At 57.5% G+C, this 15,812-nt stretch overlaps 2 protein-coding genes across 5 annotated transcripts in view; both read right to left on the bottom strand.

Moving 5' to 3' along the window:
- Positions 1-906: 906 nt before the first annotated feature.
- PHOX2A (paired like homeobox 2A) lies at positions 907-4,372 on the bottom strand. 3 transcript variants are annotated; one of them, XM_088051881.1, is made up of 3 exons: positions 4,165-4,372; positions 2,213-2,407; positions 907-1,355 (listed from the first exon to the last, which is right to left on the bottom strand). In XM_088051881.1, exons 1-3 carry the CDS (start codon positions 4,370-4,372, stop codon positions 907-909), a joined length of 852 nt encoding a protein of 283 aa, XP_087908007.1. The 3 variants fall into 3 exon arrangements, with proteins under 3 accessions (XP_087908007.1, XP_087908005.1, XP_005524194.1); XM_088051879.1 differs by having other exon boundaries at positions 907-1,413; positions 2,220-2,407; XM_005524137.1 differs by having other exon boundaries at positions 907-1,335; positions 2,220-2,407.
- Positions 4,373-7,933: 3,561 nt separating this feature from the next.
- The window catches only part of CLPB (ClpB family mitochondrial disaggregase), a 73,962-nt gene continuing 66,083 nt past the window's right edge, over positions 7,934-15,812 (bottom strand). For both annotated transcript variants that reach the window (XM_005524138.3, XM_014253517.2), the window contains 6 exons: positions 15,283-15,444; positions 13,490-13,646; positions 10,514-10,587; positions 9,905-10,024; positions 9,366-9,470; positions 7,934-8,622 (listed from right to left, as the gene is read on the bottom strand). In XM_005524138.3, coding sequence (XP_005524195.3) covers positions 8,371-8,622; positions 9,366-9,470; positions 9,905-10,024; positions 10,514-10,587; positions 13,490-13,646; positions 15,283-15,444 — 870 coding nt within the window. In that variant the 3' untranslated portion in view covers positions 7,934-8,370. The remainder of the gene's footprint in view (positions 8,623-9,365; positions 9,471-9,904; positions 10,025-10,513; positions 10,588-13,489; positions 13,647-15,282; positions 15,445-15,812) is intronic.

Raw genomic sequence — 15,812 nt, 5'->3', positions numbered from 1 at the left:
TGAAGCCCAGCAGCACCGGTGTAGTGGGTGGCTGGGTCGAGGTGCCCACCGGCACCACCCCCCTGCTTCGGGAACCCTTTGGGGGGTCACGGGGTGGTGCGGGGGGGTCCCAGCCGCACCAGTGCCAGCTCCAGCCGGAACACCCAGCCTGCTGCTGGCGAGGGGTCATGGCTGCTCCGAGGCATCTCCCTGGCTGCTCCATCCCACAGCGGAGCCCGCGGCGGGGGCCACCTCACCCCCGGCAGTTCTGTCCCCATTGGCGGCGTCTGCAGCAATGCAGGTGAGCGCTGAACCTCCCAGCCCTGCCTTTACTCCCCACAGTCTCCGGGGGCGGGGGGAGTGTGTTTTCTCCCTGCCAGGTGCTGCTGGGTGGGGAATCCATGTCAGCAGGCAGGATCTGGGGGAAATCGGCCCCTCCCCACACCAAGGGGTGTCTCCATACCGGACTCCCCGGCACTGCCCACCCTGTGGGCCCCAGAGCCCCCCCATAAAGTGCTTTCTCGCCCCCAGCCCAGCGGCACAGACCACTGAGGGGCGCATCTCCTGGGGCGATGCTGGAGCGCCCTCAGCGCCGTGGGGACCCCCACATCTGCCCCCAACCCTGGAGTGCACCGGGAGCCCCCAGCCCCGAAGGCTCTGCCAGGGCCACGCTGGCCGAGCGTGGGGGCGGTGTCCCCCGCCTCGCACCCCCATGGTCCCGCAGCACCCACGGGAGTCGGTGGGAGCTGCCCCCACTCCGGGTCCGTCCCATCAGCGCAGGGTGCGGGAGGCGGCGGGGGCGGCCCCCGCTCCCTCTCCCCGTTTGCTGAAGCATCGCGGCTGGGTCCGTGGTGGGGGCGGTGGGTGGAGGGTGCAGGGTGGGGGCCGAGGGGGGTTTGGGGGCAGCCGGAACCGGTGATTCAGTGATCAGAAGAGGTTTGTCTTGATGCCGCTTGGTTTCCGATGGAAGGAGGAGAGGACGCCGGAGAAGGGTCCCGGCACAGCCTCGGTGGGCTGCCAGGCCTTCAGCAGCTCGGCCGTGTTGGGGGCGCCGCTGCCGCCGCCCACCCCTGCCCAGAGGGGTGCCTTGAGGGGCTGGGGGGCATGGCCGGACCCCAGCGGTGCCCCCACGCCAGGGCTGGGGCTCAAGCTGCCGCCGGGGCTGCCGATGGCAGCCGCAGGCAGGGACGCCGTGCTGTCTGGAGTCGGGCTGCAGTTGGATTCCTTGGATTCGTCGTCTTCTGAGGAGGAGCGCGGCTCCGACTTCTTCCCTGTGCTGCCGGTGCCACTGGCACCTTTGGCATTGGCCGCACGCTCCTGCTTGCGGAATTTGGCTCGACGGTTCTGGAACCACACCTGGAGGGGATGGAGGGGATGGGAACACCCGTTGCCACGGTCCCCGGGGGTTCGGGGAGCCGGTGGCTGCGGGGAGCCCTCCCAGGCTCCGGGGTGGGTCTCGCAACCCTCCATTCCCTCGGGAAATGTCTTCCACATCAGCACAGGGATCGGTGTATCCGCAACAACGTGGATTTGTGAGGTCGGTGCCAGGCACTGGCCTGTGCTCCGGTGTTGGGGAGGGAAATGGGGAGGGGACATTGTCACACTGCACCCACAGCTGCACCTTGTGCGGTCAGAGCCCACCCCCCAGCTCCCCATGGTACCAACAGTGGGGCCCACTTCACTCACGATCCCCCCGGGGAGGGAGGGGGCAAGGACCCCCACTTCTGTGGGTCCCTACATCCCTATGGGGACAAATGTTCTGACAAAGGGGAAGCATGCCAAGGGGGATCTGAAGCCACAACGGTGGTATTCACTGACACAGGGGGGATCCCACACAGAAGGACCCCATGAAGAGGGTTCTGCACTGACACAGGGTGTCTGCATCCCCCAGGAAAAATCTGCACTGACACGGGACATTTGCATCTGTCCTTCTTGGACTCTCATCAACCTCAAGGTGTTTGGGACTGGACTAAATCATTGATGACAGTGACAGTGCTGTGGCATGAACCAATGCCCGCACTCTACTGGGAGCCAGGCTGTCCCCCCAAGCTCCCAGCAGGGCAAGGCTGTGACAACAGTGTGTCCCCTGAGTGCGGCAGTGCCAAGGCCAAGTCCCTTCCTGTCGCCCCTGCCCATGCAGGGAGCAGAGCAGCAGTGTCCCATGGTCAGGGTGCCTGCTCTGGTGGTATTACAACCTTCCACCCCCACCCCCAGCCCCCTCCTCCCTCCCCGGAGCTGACCTGCACCCGGGCCTCGGTGAGGTCGATCTTGAGGGCCAGCTCCTCGCGGGTGTAGATGTCAGGGTAGTGGGTCTCGGCAAAGACCCTCTCCAGCTCCTTCAGCTGGGAGCTGGTGAATGTTGTCCGGATCCGCCGCTGCTTCCGCTTCTCGTTGATCCCCGATGGGTCCGAGAAGAATTTGTAGGGAACTAGGAGGGAAACAGGGAGTCAGTACAGCGGGAGGGCTGTGGTGGACACTGGGGGACACCTGGGCAGGGGGCATCAGGCAGGGGTGGACCAGGAAGAAATGGACAGAGAAGGGATGCAGCAGGCATGAGACGCCAGGCAGGGATGGATCAGGCAGGGATGAATGGAGCAGAGATGAACCGGGAAGGAACGCACTGGGAAGGGATGAACGGGAAGCAATGGACTGGGCAGGGGACACTGGCCAGGGATAAATGAACCAGGAAGGATGAACTGGGTAGGGAGGAACCAGGAAGGGAAGGACGGGGCAGGGAAGGCTTGAGCAAGGACTGCCTAGGAAGAAAATAGACGGGGAATACATAAACGGGCAGAGGATGCACCGGGCAGAGGAATCGGCAAAGGACATATGACCAGGAAGGACAAACTGGGCTGGGGTGATCGGAGAAGGGGTGGACGGGGCAGGATGAATCAGGGCACGATGAACCGGGCAGGACTCCGCGGGCAGGGCGGGAAGGACGAGGGCAGGGCTGGATCGCTGCCCCCGCTGCGCCCCCGGCCCCGTTCGTTCCTTCGTTCGTTCCGCGGGCCGCGGGGCCGCGGGGCAGGAGCAGGGCAGGAGCAGGGCAGGAGCAGGGCAGGGGGGACAATGCGGTACCGGCGCGGATGGGGTGGCCGGTACCGATCGGCAGCTTCTTCGTTGTCGGCGCAACCACAGGCAGCGCCTCCGCGGTGACAACGAATGCGGAGCGGGGAGTGGGGTTCCAAGGGCGAGGACCTGCCCCAACCCCTCTCTGGGGCCGTCACAGCTCCAGGGATCCCCAGGACCTGCGGCCGTGCTTGGGAAGGTTCACCCACACGGGCGGAGGCGAGCGGGGACACCCGGGACGGGGAGGGGGTAAGGACCGAGCCAGGCAGAGCCAGCCTGGGCTTCGGGCTCTGGCAGCGCCGGGAACCGGCGGGACCTAGCACCAACAGTGCCGGGGATCGACAGCACCGGGAATCGATGTCACGGGGAGCTGACGGCACCGAGGACCGACAGCAGCCGTTACCGAGGACATCGAGCCTGACAGTGCCGAGCACCGGCGGCAACGGGAACGGACGGCAGCGGGCACTAGTGGCACTGACGGTACCGAGAACCGACAGTACAATTTGCAGGAACGGGCACTGGCTGCACCGGGAACAGACGGTTCCCGGAACCGGCAGCATCGAGCACTAACGGTGTTGGGCACTGGGGTCACCGGGAACCGATGATATCGGTCGCCAGCGGTACCTGGAACCGATGGTTACGAATCCTGACAGTGCCGGGCACCAGGGGCACTGGGAACTGGCGATAACGAGCGCTGTCGGCACCGGGAACCGATGGCAGCGGGTGCCGATAGCAGCACCGAGCACTGGCGGTACCGGACAACAACGGTACCGGGAATTGGTGGGATAGGGCACCGGCGCTGCCGGGAACCGGCAGTAATGGTACCGTCGGCATCGAGTCCTGGCAGTACAGGGCAGCGGCTCCGGGAACCGACAGTATCGGCCACCGACGGCATCGAGCACTGACCGTACAGGAGACCGACGGCTCCGGCAAGCGATGGCACAGAGCCCCGGCATCACCGGCAGCCGTCGGTCCCGAGCCCCGGCTGCCCCGGTGCCCCGGCAGTTCCGATCCCTGCCAGCCGCGACGGCTTGGCCGCTCCCTCACGCCCGTCCAGGGGCTGCCCGGGTAGTGTCCCTGGTAGCTCCCGGCGGCTCGGGGGTCCCTCTCCCTTACCTGCTGAATAGGGTGAGGGCTGGTGGTCGCGGAGGGCACCCAGGGCGCAGCTGGCGGAGGCGAGGGGGGCGCAGGCGGGCGCGGGCCCGAAGCCCCCCCGCATGGGGCTGTACTGGAAGGAGCCCGCCTGGCTGCAGGGGCTGAACTCGTAGCTCGCCTCCATGGCGGCCACGCAGGACTCGTAGGAGTTGAGGTAGGAGTAGTCCATGGCGAGCCCGGTGCGGCCCCGGCTGCCACCCGCCCGTCCCCGCCGCCTCCTGCCCGCCGGGCCCCCCCCCGCCCCCGCCGCCGCCGCCGCCGCCGCCCCGGCCCGTTAATATACCGGCGGGGGGAGCGCGGACAAAGGCTGCGCTCGCCGGGGGCTTTTGCATGACAATATCTCCCGGGGACGGCGGGAGCGGGCGGAGCCGACACCCCCCTCCTCTCAGCCCCCCGCCCCCCTTAACCCTTCGTGGGCGCACGCACCCCCCACCTCGGACCGACTCTGGCAGCCGCTACTTCGGGGCGGGAGGTGGGAGGGGAGCGGCCCCTGGACACCCTCCGGAGCAGCACTCGGCGGGCCCGCTCTGGGACCAGCGCTCGGACCTTCCCCCCGTGTCCCCATCCTTCTGTATCGTCCCTGTCCCCAGCGCCATCTCCATCCTATCCCCATCATCACCCCACGACATCCCATCCCAGTGCCTTCCCTGTCCCCATCCCGTTCCATCCCGTATGTGTCTCCATCCTGATCCCCATTTCCGTCCCTATCGCCGTGCCATGCCATGCCATGCCATGCCGTGCCATGCCATGCCGTGCCTCTGGGGCTGAGCAGCCCAGGGGCAGGAGGGCAGCACCACCACCACACCCCATCCCTGGGTGCCCTCCACCGTCCCTGGGTGCATGGGGGAAGCAGGCGGCTTTGGAGCGGTACTCAGTCCCACCCCTCTCTCCTCGGGGGGCTCTGGCCTTTGCAATCCCCCTCCCCAGTTTTCAGCCCGGATGAATTTCAAAGCACACCATCCCCCCAGCCCCCTACAGTGACCAAGGCAAAGGCTTTCGCCCCTTTCAGGGGCACTAGAGGGGGATGTGGGGAGGGGGGATGCGGGAGGATTTGGGGAGGATTTGGCGGGATTTGGGACATTTTCAAGACAAACACTTGCACTAAAGAGGATTTAAAAGTCTAATTGTGCCTAATGAAGGGCTTTGGGCCCCCCAGGGGACCGGGGGGGCTGGGGGAAGAAGGGACTCTGCCTGAGTCCTGTGGGATCGGTTCGAACCTGTTCTGCTCCATGTCCTGCCCTGTATCCAACCCCTCATCCTGTCTCACTTTCTGTCCTATGTTCTTGTCCCATCTCCTGTCCTAACCTGGGTCCTTCCCCATTTCCTGCCGTGCATCCTGCCCTGTGTCTTGCCCCGTGTTTTGCCCCGTCTCCCGCCCTGTCTCTTGGCCCATGCCCTGCCACCTGTCCTGCCCTGTGTCCTGCCCCATGCCCATCCCGCATCCTGCCCCACATCTCAAGCCACAAAGGGTCTTGCTCCGTCCTGGACTCCGTTCCCTGGGAACAGCCCCCACTGCTCCCGACCGGTCATCTCTGTCCCCGCTCCCCCGCCCGGAGCCCCGGGCCCCCGGTGGGTGCTGCTGTTGCCCCCCTCGCGTCCACCCCAGCTGCACGGCCAAAGCGGGCAGCTTGCTAAACAAGTTAATTCGATCAGGGCGTGGGGCTGGCGCGGAGCGAGGCCCCACTGTCGGGCTGCTGGAGCTGTGAAAAGTTAATTCAATTAAGTTTTCCCTCTAAACTAATTAGGCAGCAATCTGCCACGCAAGGAGCTGCTGGTGCTACCCAGAGCCGGGGAGAGCCGGGAGGGCGAGGAGGAGGAGGGAGATGTAGGGGGAGAGCAGAGGGAAGGGAGCACGGAGGGGAGCGGGATGGGGCGCAGCTAGGGGGTAGAGCCAGGGAGCCGTCCTGCATCCCTCGGCTCCCGTGGAATGTGGGTGATCCCTGCAGAGTGTGGTGGATAAAGGGAGAAGGGTGCTGGCAGTGGCCCAGCTGTCCCCGGTGCTGCCGAATGGGAAAGAGGGGGGGTGTGGGTGAAGACTGATGCTCCTCACCCTCGAAACGGGCAGCACTGGCAGCAGGGGAGGCTGGGTGCAGTGGGGGAAATGGGGACAGGGACCACTATCACTCCATCCCATTGTGTGCTGGGAGCTGCCTGTAGGCTTGTGCCTCCATGTCCATGTGCCTGGGTGGATTGGGGTCCCTGCAGAGCTGGCTGGGGGGAGCTGGTGGGACCCTCTCCAATGGGACCCCTTATGACAGGCTCCAGAGGGACTGTGCTGATGGGACCCCTGTCTGATGGGGTACTCCTTCCAATGGAACTCTTTGAATGGGACCCCTCTGATGGGTGGAACCCCTCCAATGGATCCCATGCTGATGGGACACTCTCTGATGGGACCCCTCTGCAGGGTCCCCTCTGATCACACCCCAGACTCCCCCAGCTCTAGTCCCAGCTTGGTTGGGATGATAGCACTTATCATTGCTGTCTCTCCCACACTCTCTAGCCTTCATCACCCCATGGAGTACCCCAGGTTTTGTGTCAGGGGGTCCTGGTGGGGCTCCCAGCCCCACAGCTGCTCCCAGTGGTGCTGGAGGCCTCTGTCCACTGCCACATTGTTCCTGGGGACAAAGCTGAGGTGCTCCAGGGTGTCCCGAGCCCTCATGCTGATGGGTACACTCTGCCCTGACCAGATTAGGTGCCAGCATGGGGTTCAGATGCTGGGAACTGAATGTGTCTGGAACAGCCAGAGGATTCTTCCTCCAGATCCCATGCTCCTAGGCACTCTTCTTGGCAGTGGAAGCCCATTTACCTGTGTTGGCACCAGGAAATCCACCTTGAAGGGTTGAGGAGGGCCCACGCAGCCCTGGCTCCTGCCTGTGGGACTGTGATCCATGGCGCAGGCACAGCTTGGCACACTGGGACGTGGCATGGTGGTGCAGTGTGGAATGGAATGGCACGGTATAGGATGATGTGACTTGGCAGGACAGAGTGACCTGGCACAGCATGACATGGCACAATATGGCATGGCACAGCTGTACCCCCAGGGACAGCTGAGCACACACCCCAGAGCACACCCCAGGGAAGAGCTGTGCTCAGAGGTCCACACCAGCACACGTGTACATTACACCTTTGTGCTGCCATGCACATACACAGACCTCATTGTACACCTCAGTGCACACCTGTGGAAGTGAATCTCACCTTGGTAGGCTCCAGCAGAGCCTGGTGACACTCCCAAACCCTCCAGGGACAGGATTCTGCTCCAGCCCCTGGCATTAAGCCAGGAAAAAGCAACTGGTATAGGAAGTGGCTTCAAATAATCCCCCACCAAACCTCCTCGTATCCTGAGAAGACAAGAACCAGCACTAGAACCAAAACCCCCAAAGGACATCAGGGTAGGGGGTAACAGTGGGATAGGGATCCTGTCTGCATCCCAAGGGACAGTGACTCAGGGCTCATTCATCCCAGTAGTGACCGTGTCTCCTATTCCTTCCACCATAAGCAGCACCCTGAAGGGTGAAGGAGCCCCCATGGGGGGGCCACAGCCTCTGTGTCCTCACGGGGACAACTTGGACAGCTCAGTTCCACCTGAGATATTAAATATTTCCTGGAAGAAGTGGTGATGGTGGTATCTCCTGGTGACATTCCTGGCTCCTGGTGATGAGCAGGAGACCCCAGAGCGCCCTGGGATGAGGACAGTGGTCTCAACAGCTGTTCTTTCTGAGGACACCAAGGGTTGGATGCACATAGCATGTTTATTGCCATAAAGAAACAGGGACAATACAGAGCAAGTGCCTGGTGGCTTTTACACTCAGTTCCCATTCCCTACCTTGCCAGCCCAGCTAACCCAGCAAGCCCCCTCCCATGGGAATGACAAATTGGCTCCCACATGGTCCACAGTTTCCCCTTGCTTAAAAACTCCAACACCCTGTGAAACCCCAGGACCATCCACTGACCCATCCCTGAATGGCACCAGGGCACCTTGTCACCCACAGCTGCATGCCTAGAGCCCTTCATGCCCATCCTGGGGCAGCTCCTGCCTGTATCTGTGTCCGTGCCTGTGTCCACGCCCATGTCCAAGTGGTGGCAGGACTGTGGCTCTGCCCTTTCTGACACCAACGCTCACTCCAACTCTTGGGGTATTTTATTGTTACTGTGAGCACCCTGTGCTGCCTACAAGAAGTAAGTGATGTTTTCGGGGTTCAGTGGTGCCTGGATCTCCAGTTTTCGGGCCTTGCTGTCCTTCTCTACAATCTCCAGCCGCAGGGTCGGCCCCTTGGATTTTTCTGTGCTGGAGGAAGACTCCTTTGCGGTTTTCAGCAGCTGCTTGTCAAAATCCTCCACGATGATCCTGAGGGTGCAGCCCCGTGGCAGCAGGTCCTGCTCGTAGGCAGCTGCCAGCTGGTTCACCACGCGCCGCTCCACCTGAGGGACAGACCAGATCCTGACAGGAAAACCCTGTGGAAAGCCTCCCACAGAGATGGCCAGTTCCTTCCCACCCTCAGCTTGTGCAAAATCATGCAACCTTTTCTTCATCCTACTTATTCCCTGCCTCTGGAGTGTGGGTGTGCCACTTCTTCCCCCAGACCATGGACATCTCCCCAGAGATGTCAGACCCACAGAGTCAGGAAATCATGGAACGGTTTGGGCTGAAAAGGACTTTTTAAAAATTTGTTAACATTTCGTACCACCCTGCCATGGGCAGGGACACCTTCCACTAGACCAGGTTGCTCCAAGCCATGTCCAACCTGGCCTCCAACACTTCAGGGATGGGGCTGCCATAACTTCTCTGGGCAATCTCTGTCACAGCCTCACAGAGAATTTCTGCCCAATCTAATCCTGCCCTCTTGCAGCCATTTCCCCTTAATTTACTACTCCAGGCCCTTGTCTGAAATCCTTCTCCAGCTGTCTTGGAGCCCTTTTAGGCACTAGAAGGGGCTCTAAAATATCCATGGAGCCTTCTCTTGTTCAGTTTGAACACCTCCAGCTCTCCCAGCCAGTCTTTAGAGTAGAGGGGCTATAGCCCTCAGAGCATCTCCATGACATCTTCTGGATTTGCTCCAGTGACTCCATCTCTCTTTTGATGCCTTTACAATTCTGACTGTCCCTGGGCAGTGGGGCTGGAGGTGACAACATGAACTTCACCCCAACTTCCCTCCTGCCTTCACCTCGTGTTTGATGGAGCGGGCACCATAGTGAAGGTTGTAGCCATCAGCCAGCACGTCCATGACCTCCCGGTCCCACAGCAGTGTGATGTTGTGCCTTGCCTTGGCCTGCCAGGGGAGAGGGGAGGAAAAGGAAGAAAAATTAGGGATGCTCCCCAGCAAACCTGGCATCCTTCTCCTTGAGCAGTGAGGATGCTGCACTGGGATGCTGAGATGGGTTGAGCTCCACTAAGCCAGTGATTCCACAACAAAGGGACCCCAAAGTCCCATTTAGCCCCCAGCGAGCTCAGATGTGCAAAGACCAATTAGACAAATGACATCTATGAAGGCAGCCTGGAGCTCATCCCTGTTCCAGTCCAAGAGGAACCATCTCTGCTGCTCCCAGAGCTCTCCCCAGCACCACAAGTTCAACAGCTTGTATGATGATGGTAAAGATACACACATCATTGTGTATCTTTACCCCAGGACAAATGCTCCAGCAGGGATTTCTTCTGGAGTTATTCTGAGAAGTCCCTCTAAAGCCATTAATTCTTTTTTTTTACCTTTTTGGCCCAAAAATTGAGCTCCTTGTTGACCAGCTGGATGAGCTCCGAGTGGCAAAAAGGGAGAAAATAGACAATTTCATTGATCCTCCCCAAGAATTCGTCCCGTCTGAAGTGAGCCTGCAGGGACAAGGGAGGAGGTCAGCAGGGAGAGGGATGATGACCCTGATGGGAACAGCAGTGAGAGAGGCACTGGAGGAGCTCCCCAGGGATCATCCCACCTCCCATAGCTCCCAGGAGCCATCCAAGCTCCATACCATGGAGCTGGACAGCATCCTGAGGTGCTTCAGAAACATCTTAAAGAAACTGAAGGTCATGGGGAAGTCACTGCAGACAGGTTTTCCTGACCTTGGGAGAGCAGAGAACCCCCAAATCACACTGCAGCACTTCCTGTCCTGTGTCCCCTCCCCACTACACATTGTGGCTCCACTCCAAGAGTAAAGAAGCTATGATTTATTTCTGCTGGGCTCTGACCTCTCCAACATTTTTAGTGGGGTTACATCCCTTCTCTCATAGCTGGGAGAGAAACACAGGGAAGGAGTGCTTCTTTTTGTATGGGACCAAAGCTCAGGACACCTGAAACATGAGCCATGAAAACACCATCCATACCTTCAAGATGGGGCGAATAACCTTTTCCTTGAACTGCTTGGAAATGGTGATCTTGTCAGCCATCTGGACATCCTCTGGAAGAGAGGTGGATGGGGGGTATCAGTAGGGAGAGTGGGACAGTGGCATCACTTCTGTATGAATGAGCTGGAGCTGAGGGCAAGGAAGGGTCTGGGGGTCACTGCAGGACAGACCTGGGACCTGCACATGTGCCAGCAGTTTGCTTTGGCAGCTTGATGTCCCTGCACCTGGCACTGTGGACAGCAGTTCCGGGTCCTGTGGTGCTCCAGGGGAACATCCTGTGCTGATGTGGCTCCCTTGAACAGCCAAAGAGCCCTGGCTCTGCCTTTGCTCCCTTTTCTGTGCCTACAGGAGCTGCTCCCAGAGGTTTTGGGAAGCTGAAGTGCCCAGCTGGGCTGCACAGCAGCTGATGACCTGTCACAGAGAGCACACTGGCCCTCTGGGGCTGTGAACACTGGAAGAGCCTACAGTCTCTCCAGCAAACATCAAACTCATGTTCAGGGTGCCTGCAGCACTGCTCAGGCTGCAGTCTACTTCCCTCTGCTGACTGCAGATGGAGCCAGGGTCTGTCTGCTCTCAAATCCTGGCTCCCAGCCACTCTGGATGCTTGGCTGCAGCATCACCCTTCTTTCTCTCAATGTCGTCTTTGTCTTCATCATCCCAGTTCTTCCCACAGCTTCACCCATTCCACACTCATTCGCCTCCATGCGCTGTTTGACAGCAGGGTGCTCACAGCAAGAGATTCCTGTGCTCTGGATTGGATCCTGGCACACAGGGCAGGACACAGGACACAGACCCATGCTGGGTGCTGGGACCCTGCCCCAGCTTTGCAGCCTTGATGAAGATTGCTGTCCCTCACCAGCAGTGGCAGGAGGGGTTCTTAGGCTCCTCTGGAGAGGTAGTCTAGGTTGGAAAAGCCCTCTGAGACCATTAAGTCCAAGTGTTCTCCCAGCACTGCTGAGCCCACCACTAAACTGTGTCCCCAAGTCCCACATCCACCTCTTAAATCCCTCCAGGGATGGGAACTCCACCACTGCTCAGGGCAGTCTGTGCCAGGCCTGGACAACACTTTTGGGGAATAAAATTTCCCAATATCCAACCTAAACCTCTCCTGGGATAAATTGAGGCCGTTTCCTCTTGTCCTGTCACTTGTTACCTGGAAGAAGAGACTGATGCCCACTTGGCTACATCCTCTATCCAGGCAGTTGTAGGGAGTGAGGGAGGTTTCCCCCTAATGCCCAAAGTGGTGCAGGGTGCTCTGGAATCACCTGATTTAGTTCCAACCCCTCTCTCTCAGGCAAGGATGCCAGTAAGTCGCAGTGTTTTAGCAGAGGAGAGTTGGAAAGGCAGAGGGGCAGAGGAGCCAGCACTGCTACCAGCATTCCCACTTCTCACATGTAGTATCTGCTGCCGCCACTGGTAGATGCAGAGCCCACTGGGGAAACTGTTCCTTCCCTTTATCTTCCCATTTATCTGCCTGCCAGGCACTTCAGTGACCTTCTGCCATGGCATCTCCACACTGAGAGCTCAGGAAATGGACAGGAGCTCCTTGAAACCAAATTGAGGGCAGCTGTTGTGCCCAAATGCCTTCCCCAGCTCCTCTCCTGCTGCAGCTGTACTGTCCCAGAAATTAAAATTCAATGCTCTCCTCATTGAGCAGAGAAACAAGAAACATTTGGCATTTTCAAATGTTATTCTGGAAAGTTCAGTTGAAAATGTGTTTCGTCCTTTATCCAGCCTGATTGAAGTTTAAGGATTCTGAATTAAGCCAGTGTTGACAACCACTTCTCCAAAGTAAAAGGAAGAGACAGGAAGAAAGAAGCTGGAAAATAGGTTTGATGCCAAAATCCAATGTTTTTTCCTGCTCCTGTGGAGCTGATGCAGGAACATGGTGTATCTGAGATGGCAAAGGCTGTTGGATACCTTGAGAAAGATGTGGCATCCAGACAATTAAGATCATAAAAGGATCTTAAAAAGGATCTTAAAAACCCCAAACTAAGTTTTTTAAGAGTGATGAGAAAAGGGATGCAGTCACTGTCCATGGCTTCCTGGTTATCCACAGGCACAGCAGCACTTGATGGAAACAGGCTTTCCCTCTGCTCCATGGGACAAACACTGCCTAAAAGGAACAGTCCCTGGTGCTAGCATCACCATTCCTCTGTGATCCTCAGAGTCACCAGCAAAGTCGCTGAACGTTGCACATCAAGTTGTTCCTTTTCAGTCTCAAAGACTTTGCTCTCCTCATTCCATTTTTATTACCTAATTCACATTTTGGGAATTTTTTTCTCCAGAAACCTGATATGTGAGGCCAGGGCTCCCATTCCACAGGGAAGTAAAATTCACTAAGCTCAGTCCCTTTGCAAAGGACTGAGAGGAAACAGAACTTTTCCTCTTTTATATGAGCAGCTGAACCAGCCACAGCCTTTTGCAGGAAGCATTTGAAAACATACCAAAAGAAAGAGAAGGGCGAGTTGATAAAGAGAATCATGGAATCATGTAAGAGTTTGGGTTGAGAAGGACCTTAAAGACCAGCCAGTTTCAATCCACTTGCTCTGAAATCCTCATTATTTGACATTGCATCCTTCAGAGGGAGACTGCTTCTTTAAAGCCCTGTCCAACCTTTCAGCCTTTCTCTTTCTGTACTTACTTGCCTGGAAGTGTTTCAGGCCAGGTTGGATGGGGCTTGGAGAAACCTGGTCTATTGGGAGGTATCCTGGGCCATGGCAGGGGGTTGGAATGGGATGGTCTTAAAAGTCCCTTCCAACCCAAACCCTTCTGGGATTTCATGACTTCCTGGCAGAGGAGCATTCCCAACTCATGTGCACTTGTTAGGACCAGTATAGAGGGGACTGAAGAGTCTGGGTGTGCCCCCCTACTGAGGGATAGCTGAGCTGGTGTCAAAGTTGTGTTAGGAAGGACGGAGGTTCTTTAGGGATTTGAAGATTAAAACTCCAGTACCTAAGTTTTCTGCAATCCTTTTCTTGCTCATCTCCATGGCCTCCTGCCGGAGCTGCAGTGCATGCTGTGCAATCTCCTCACTGGCCACGTTGGAGGTCATGATGAAGATGGCATCCTTGCAGTCAATGGTCTTCCCCTTCCCATCTGTCAGCCTGCCCTGCAACAACAGCAAGATGACACCAGCCGTGTCAGCAGGTGCTGGAGGACACAGCCAAAATACTAGGAAAAGGAACATGGGTCCCGTTTTTCCCCAGAGTGGATGTAATTTTGAAGGTGGAAGAAAGCAAGGATGAGTTTGGAGAAGTCCTTGTCTCTCCATGAATGGCAGGAACATCTCCTGTACATGGTTCCAGCCTGCCCCATACAGGACAGAATTGATAGAAGCACTGGGAGATGCCTTGGCAGGAGGAGGGCTGGGGAGAGGGAGAGAGGAGGCACTTCTCACTCTCTACAGCTCCCTGACTGGAGGAGGTTGGATCTGGGACAGGCGTCTTGGCTTCCTCAAGGTTACAAAGGACAGGCCTCAGGCACCAGGGAAGGTATAGGTTGGATATCAGGAAATATTTCCTCCCTGAAAGTGTTGTTCAGCCTTGGCAGAGTCTACCCAGGGCAGTGTGGGAGTCCCAATCCCTAGAGGGATTTAAAAGCTGTGGGCATGTGGCATTTAGGTTTAGTGATGGGCTTGGCAGTGCTGAAGGAAGGGTTAGACTTGACGGTCTCAGAGAGGTTTTCCAACCTCAATGAGTCCATGACTGTTTGGCTGCCCATACAGAGCTCCCCAGCCTTTGACCCTCTGCCTACCTCACTGTGATGGTTTTAGGTCTGACACAAGCCCCAGGCTCAGGTCAACACTAGTGCTAACCCTAACCCTGAGCCTGACCTGCCTGTGGCTGTGGTTTGGGCTGGGCAGAGCCCACAAATAGCCATGTTATGGCTGTAACAGAGTGACCTGAGCAGCAGAGCTCCTCATTCCTGTGGGATTGATCACCTGGCAAACCAGGGCTGCCCAGCACCACCACTGCTGCAGTGGCATCAACCCTCAGCCTCCCAAACCAATCCAGGAACCTTTCCAAAGCACCAGTGCTCTTGATTAATAATATAAAAAAGAGAGGGAAATAAGGAAAAAAACAGCATCTCCCCAGGCTGTTTCTTTCCTCAATCCATCTCCAACAGCAGAGATCCAGCACAATGACACAAATCCTTGTTGGGCGCTTGAGATTAACATTTGGGTTATTGCCCTGTCAAGTGCCTGGTACAGGAATTGATTTCACATTGAACTGCTACTGTGATGATCTATGCAAGAAAAATGGTGCTATTAATCCTTACAAGAAAAACAAAAAAACCCTTCAAAACCTTCCAGCATGTTGCCCTGAAGTTTGGTGGCCTCTGAGGACAGACTGGGACCTTCAAAATCAACCAGAGTGCAGGAGAATGACTTTGGACAAGGGCCTGGAGTGACAGGAGAAGGGGGAATGGCTTCACACTGCAAGAGGGCAGGATTAGATGGGATATTGGGAAGAAACTCTTCCCTGTGAGGGTGGTGAGGCCCTGGCACAGGTTGCCCAGTGAAGCTGTGGCTGCCCCATCCCTGGAAGTGTTCAAGGCCAGGTTGGATGGGGTTTGGAGCAACCTGGTCTAGTGGAAGGTGTCCCTGCCCATGGCAGAAGGGGTGGACTAGATGAGCTTTTAAGGTCCCTCCCAACATAAACTTCTCCATCTGTCATCCCTCCCACCCCTTACTGTCGCCTTCTGCATGTCCCTTGTATTGACTCTAACCCAAGATGTGGATTTACCTCATCAAACAGCTGCAGCATGATGGTGAGCACATCAGGGTGGGCTTTGTCCACCTCGTCAAAGAGTACCACAGCATTTGGGCACTGCCTCAGCTTTTTGGTGAGCTGTCCACCCTCTTCATGGCCCACATAGCCTGGTGGTGAGCCGATGAATTTCGCGACCTGGGAGGAAGGAACAGGAAAGGTGAAGGCTGATCCATGGACAGTGGGAATGAAGCCCTTCTGGTAGCTCCTCAGGCTGCCACCACTCTTTGCTGCTGACAAAACAAGTTCTATGTTCTTTGTGACACCTATCGCACCCCAGGTATCCCAAAATCTGCTTAATAAGCAATAATTAAGCAAAATAAGGATTTAGCAATTCCCTGCCCAGAGCGCAAACCAGCAGAATCCAAGGAACAGGCATGGGCATGTAGGAAGGCACCAGCTCTGTTTCGCTGTGCAGGGTCTGAGTAACCTGTCCCAGATGCCCAAGACTTGTTTTCATCTCTTTTAGCCTTTTTAAGAACAAGGATTCAAAGGATTATGAGTGG

Source organism: Pseudopodoces humilis, chromosome 2 (assembly GCF_049639895.1).
Source record: "Pseudopodoces humilis isolate 2021_Gansu_Grassland_sample_001 chromosome 2, ASM4963989v1, whole genome shotgun sequence".
Lineage (NCBI taxonomy): Eukaryota > Metazoa > Chordata > Aves > Passeriformes > Paridae > Pseudopodoces > Pseudopodoces humilis.
Note: the sequence above shows the minus strand (reverse complement) of the source record. Positions and strands in the feature narration are given on the sequence as shown.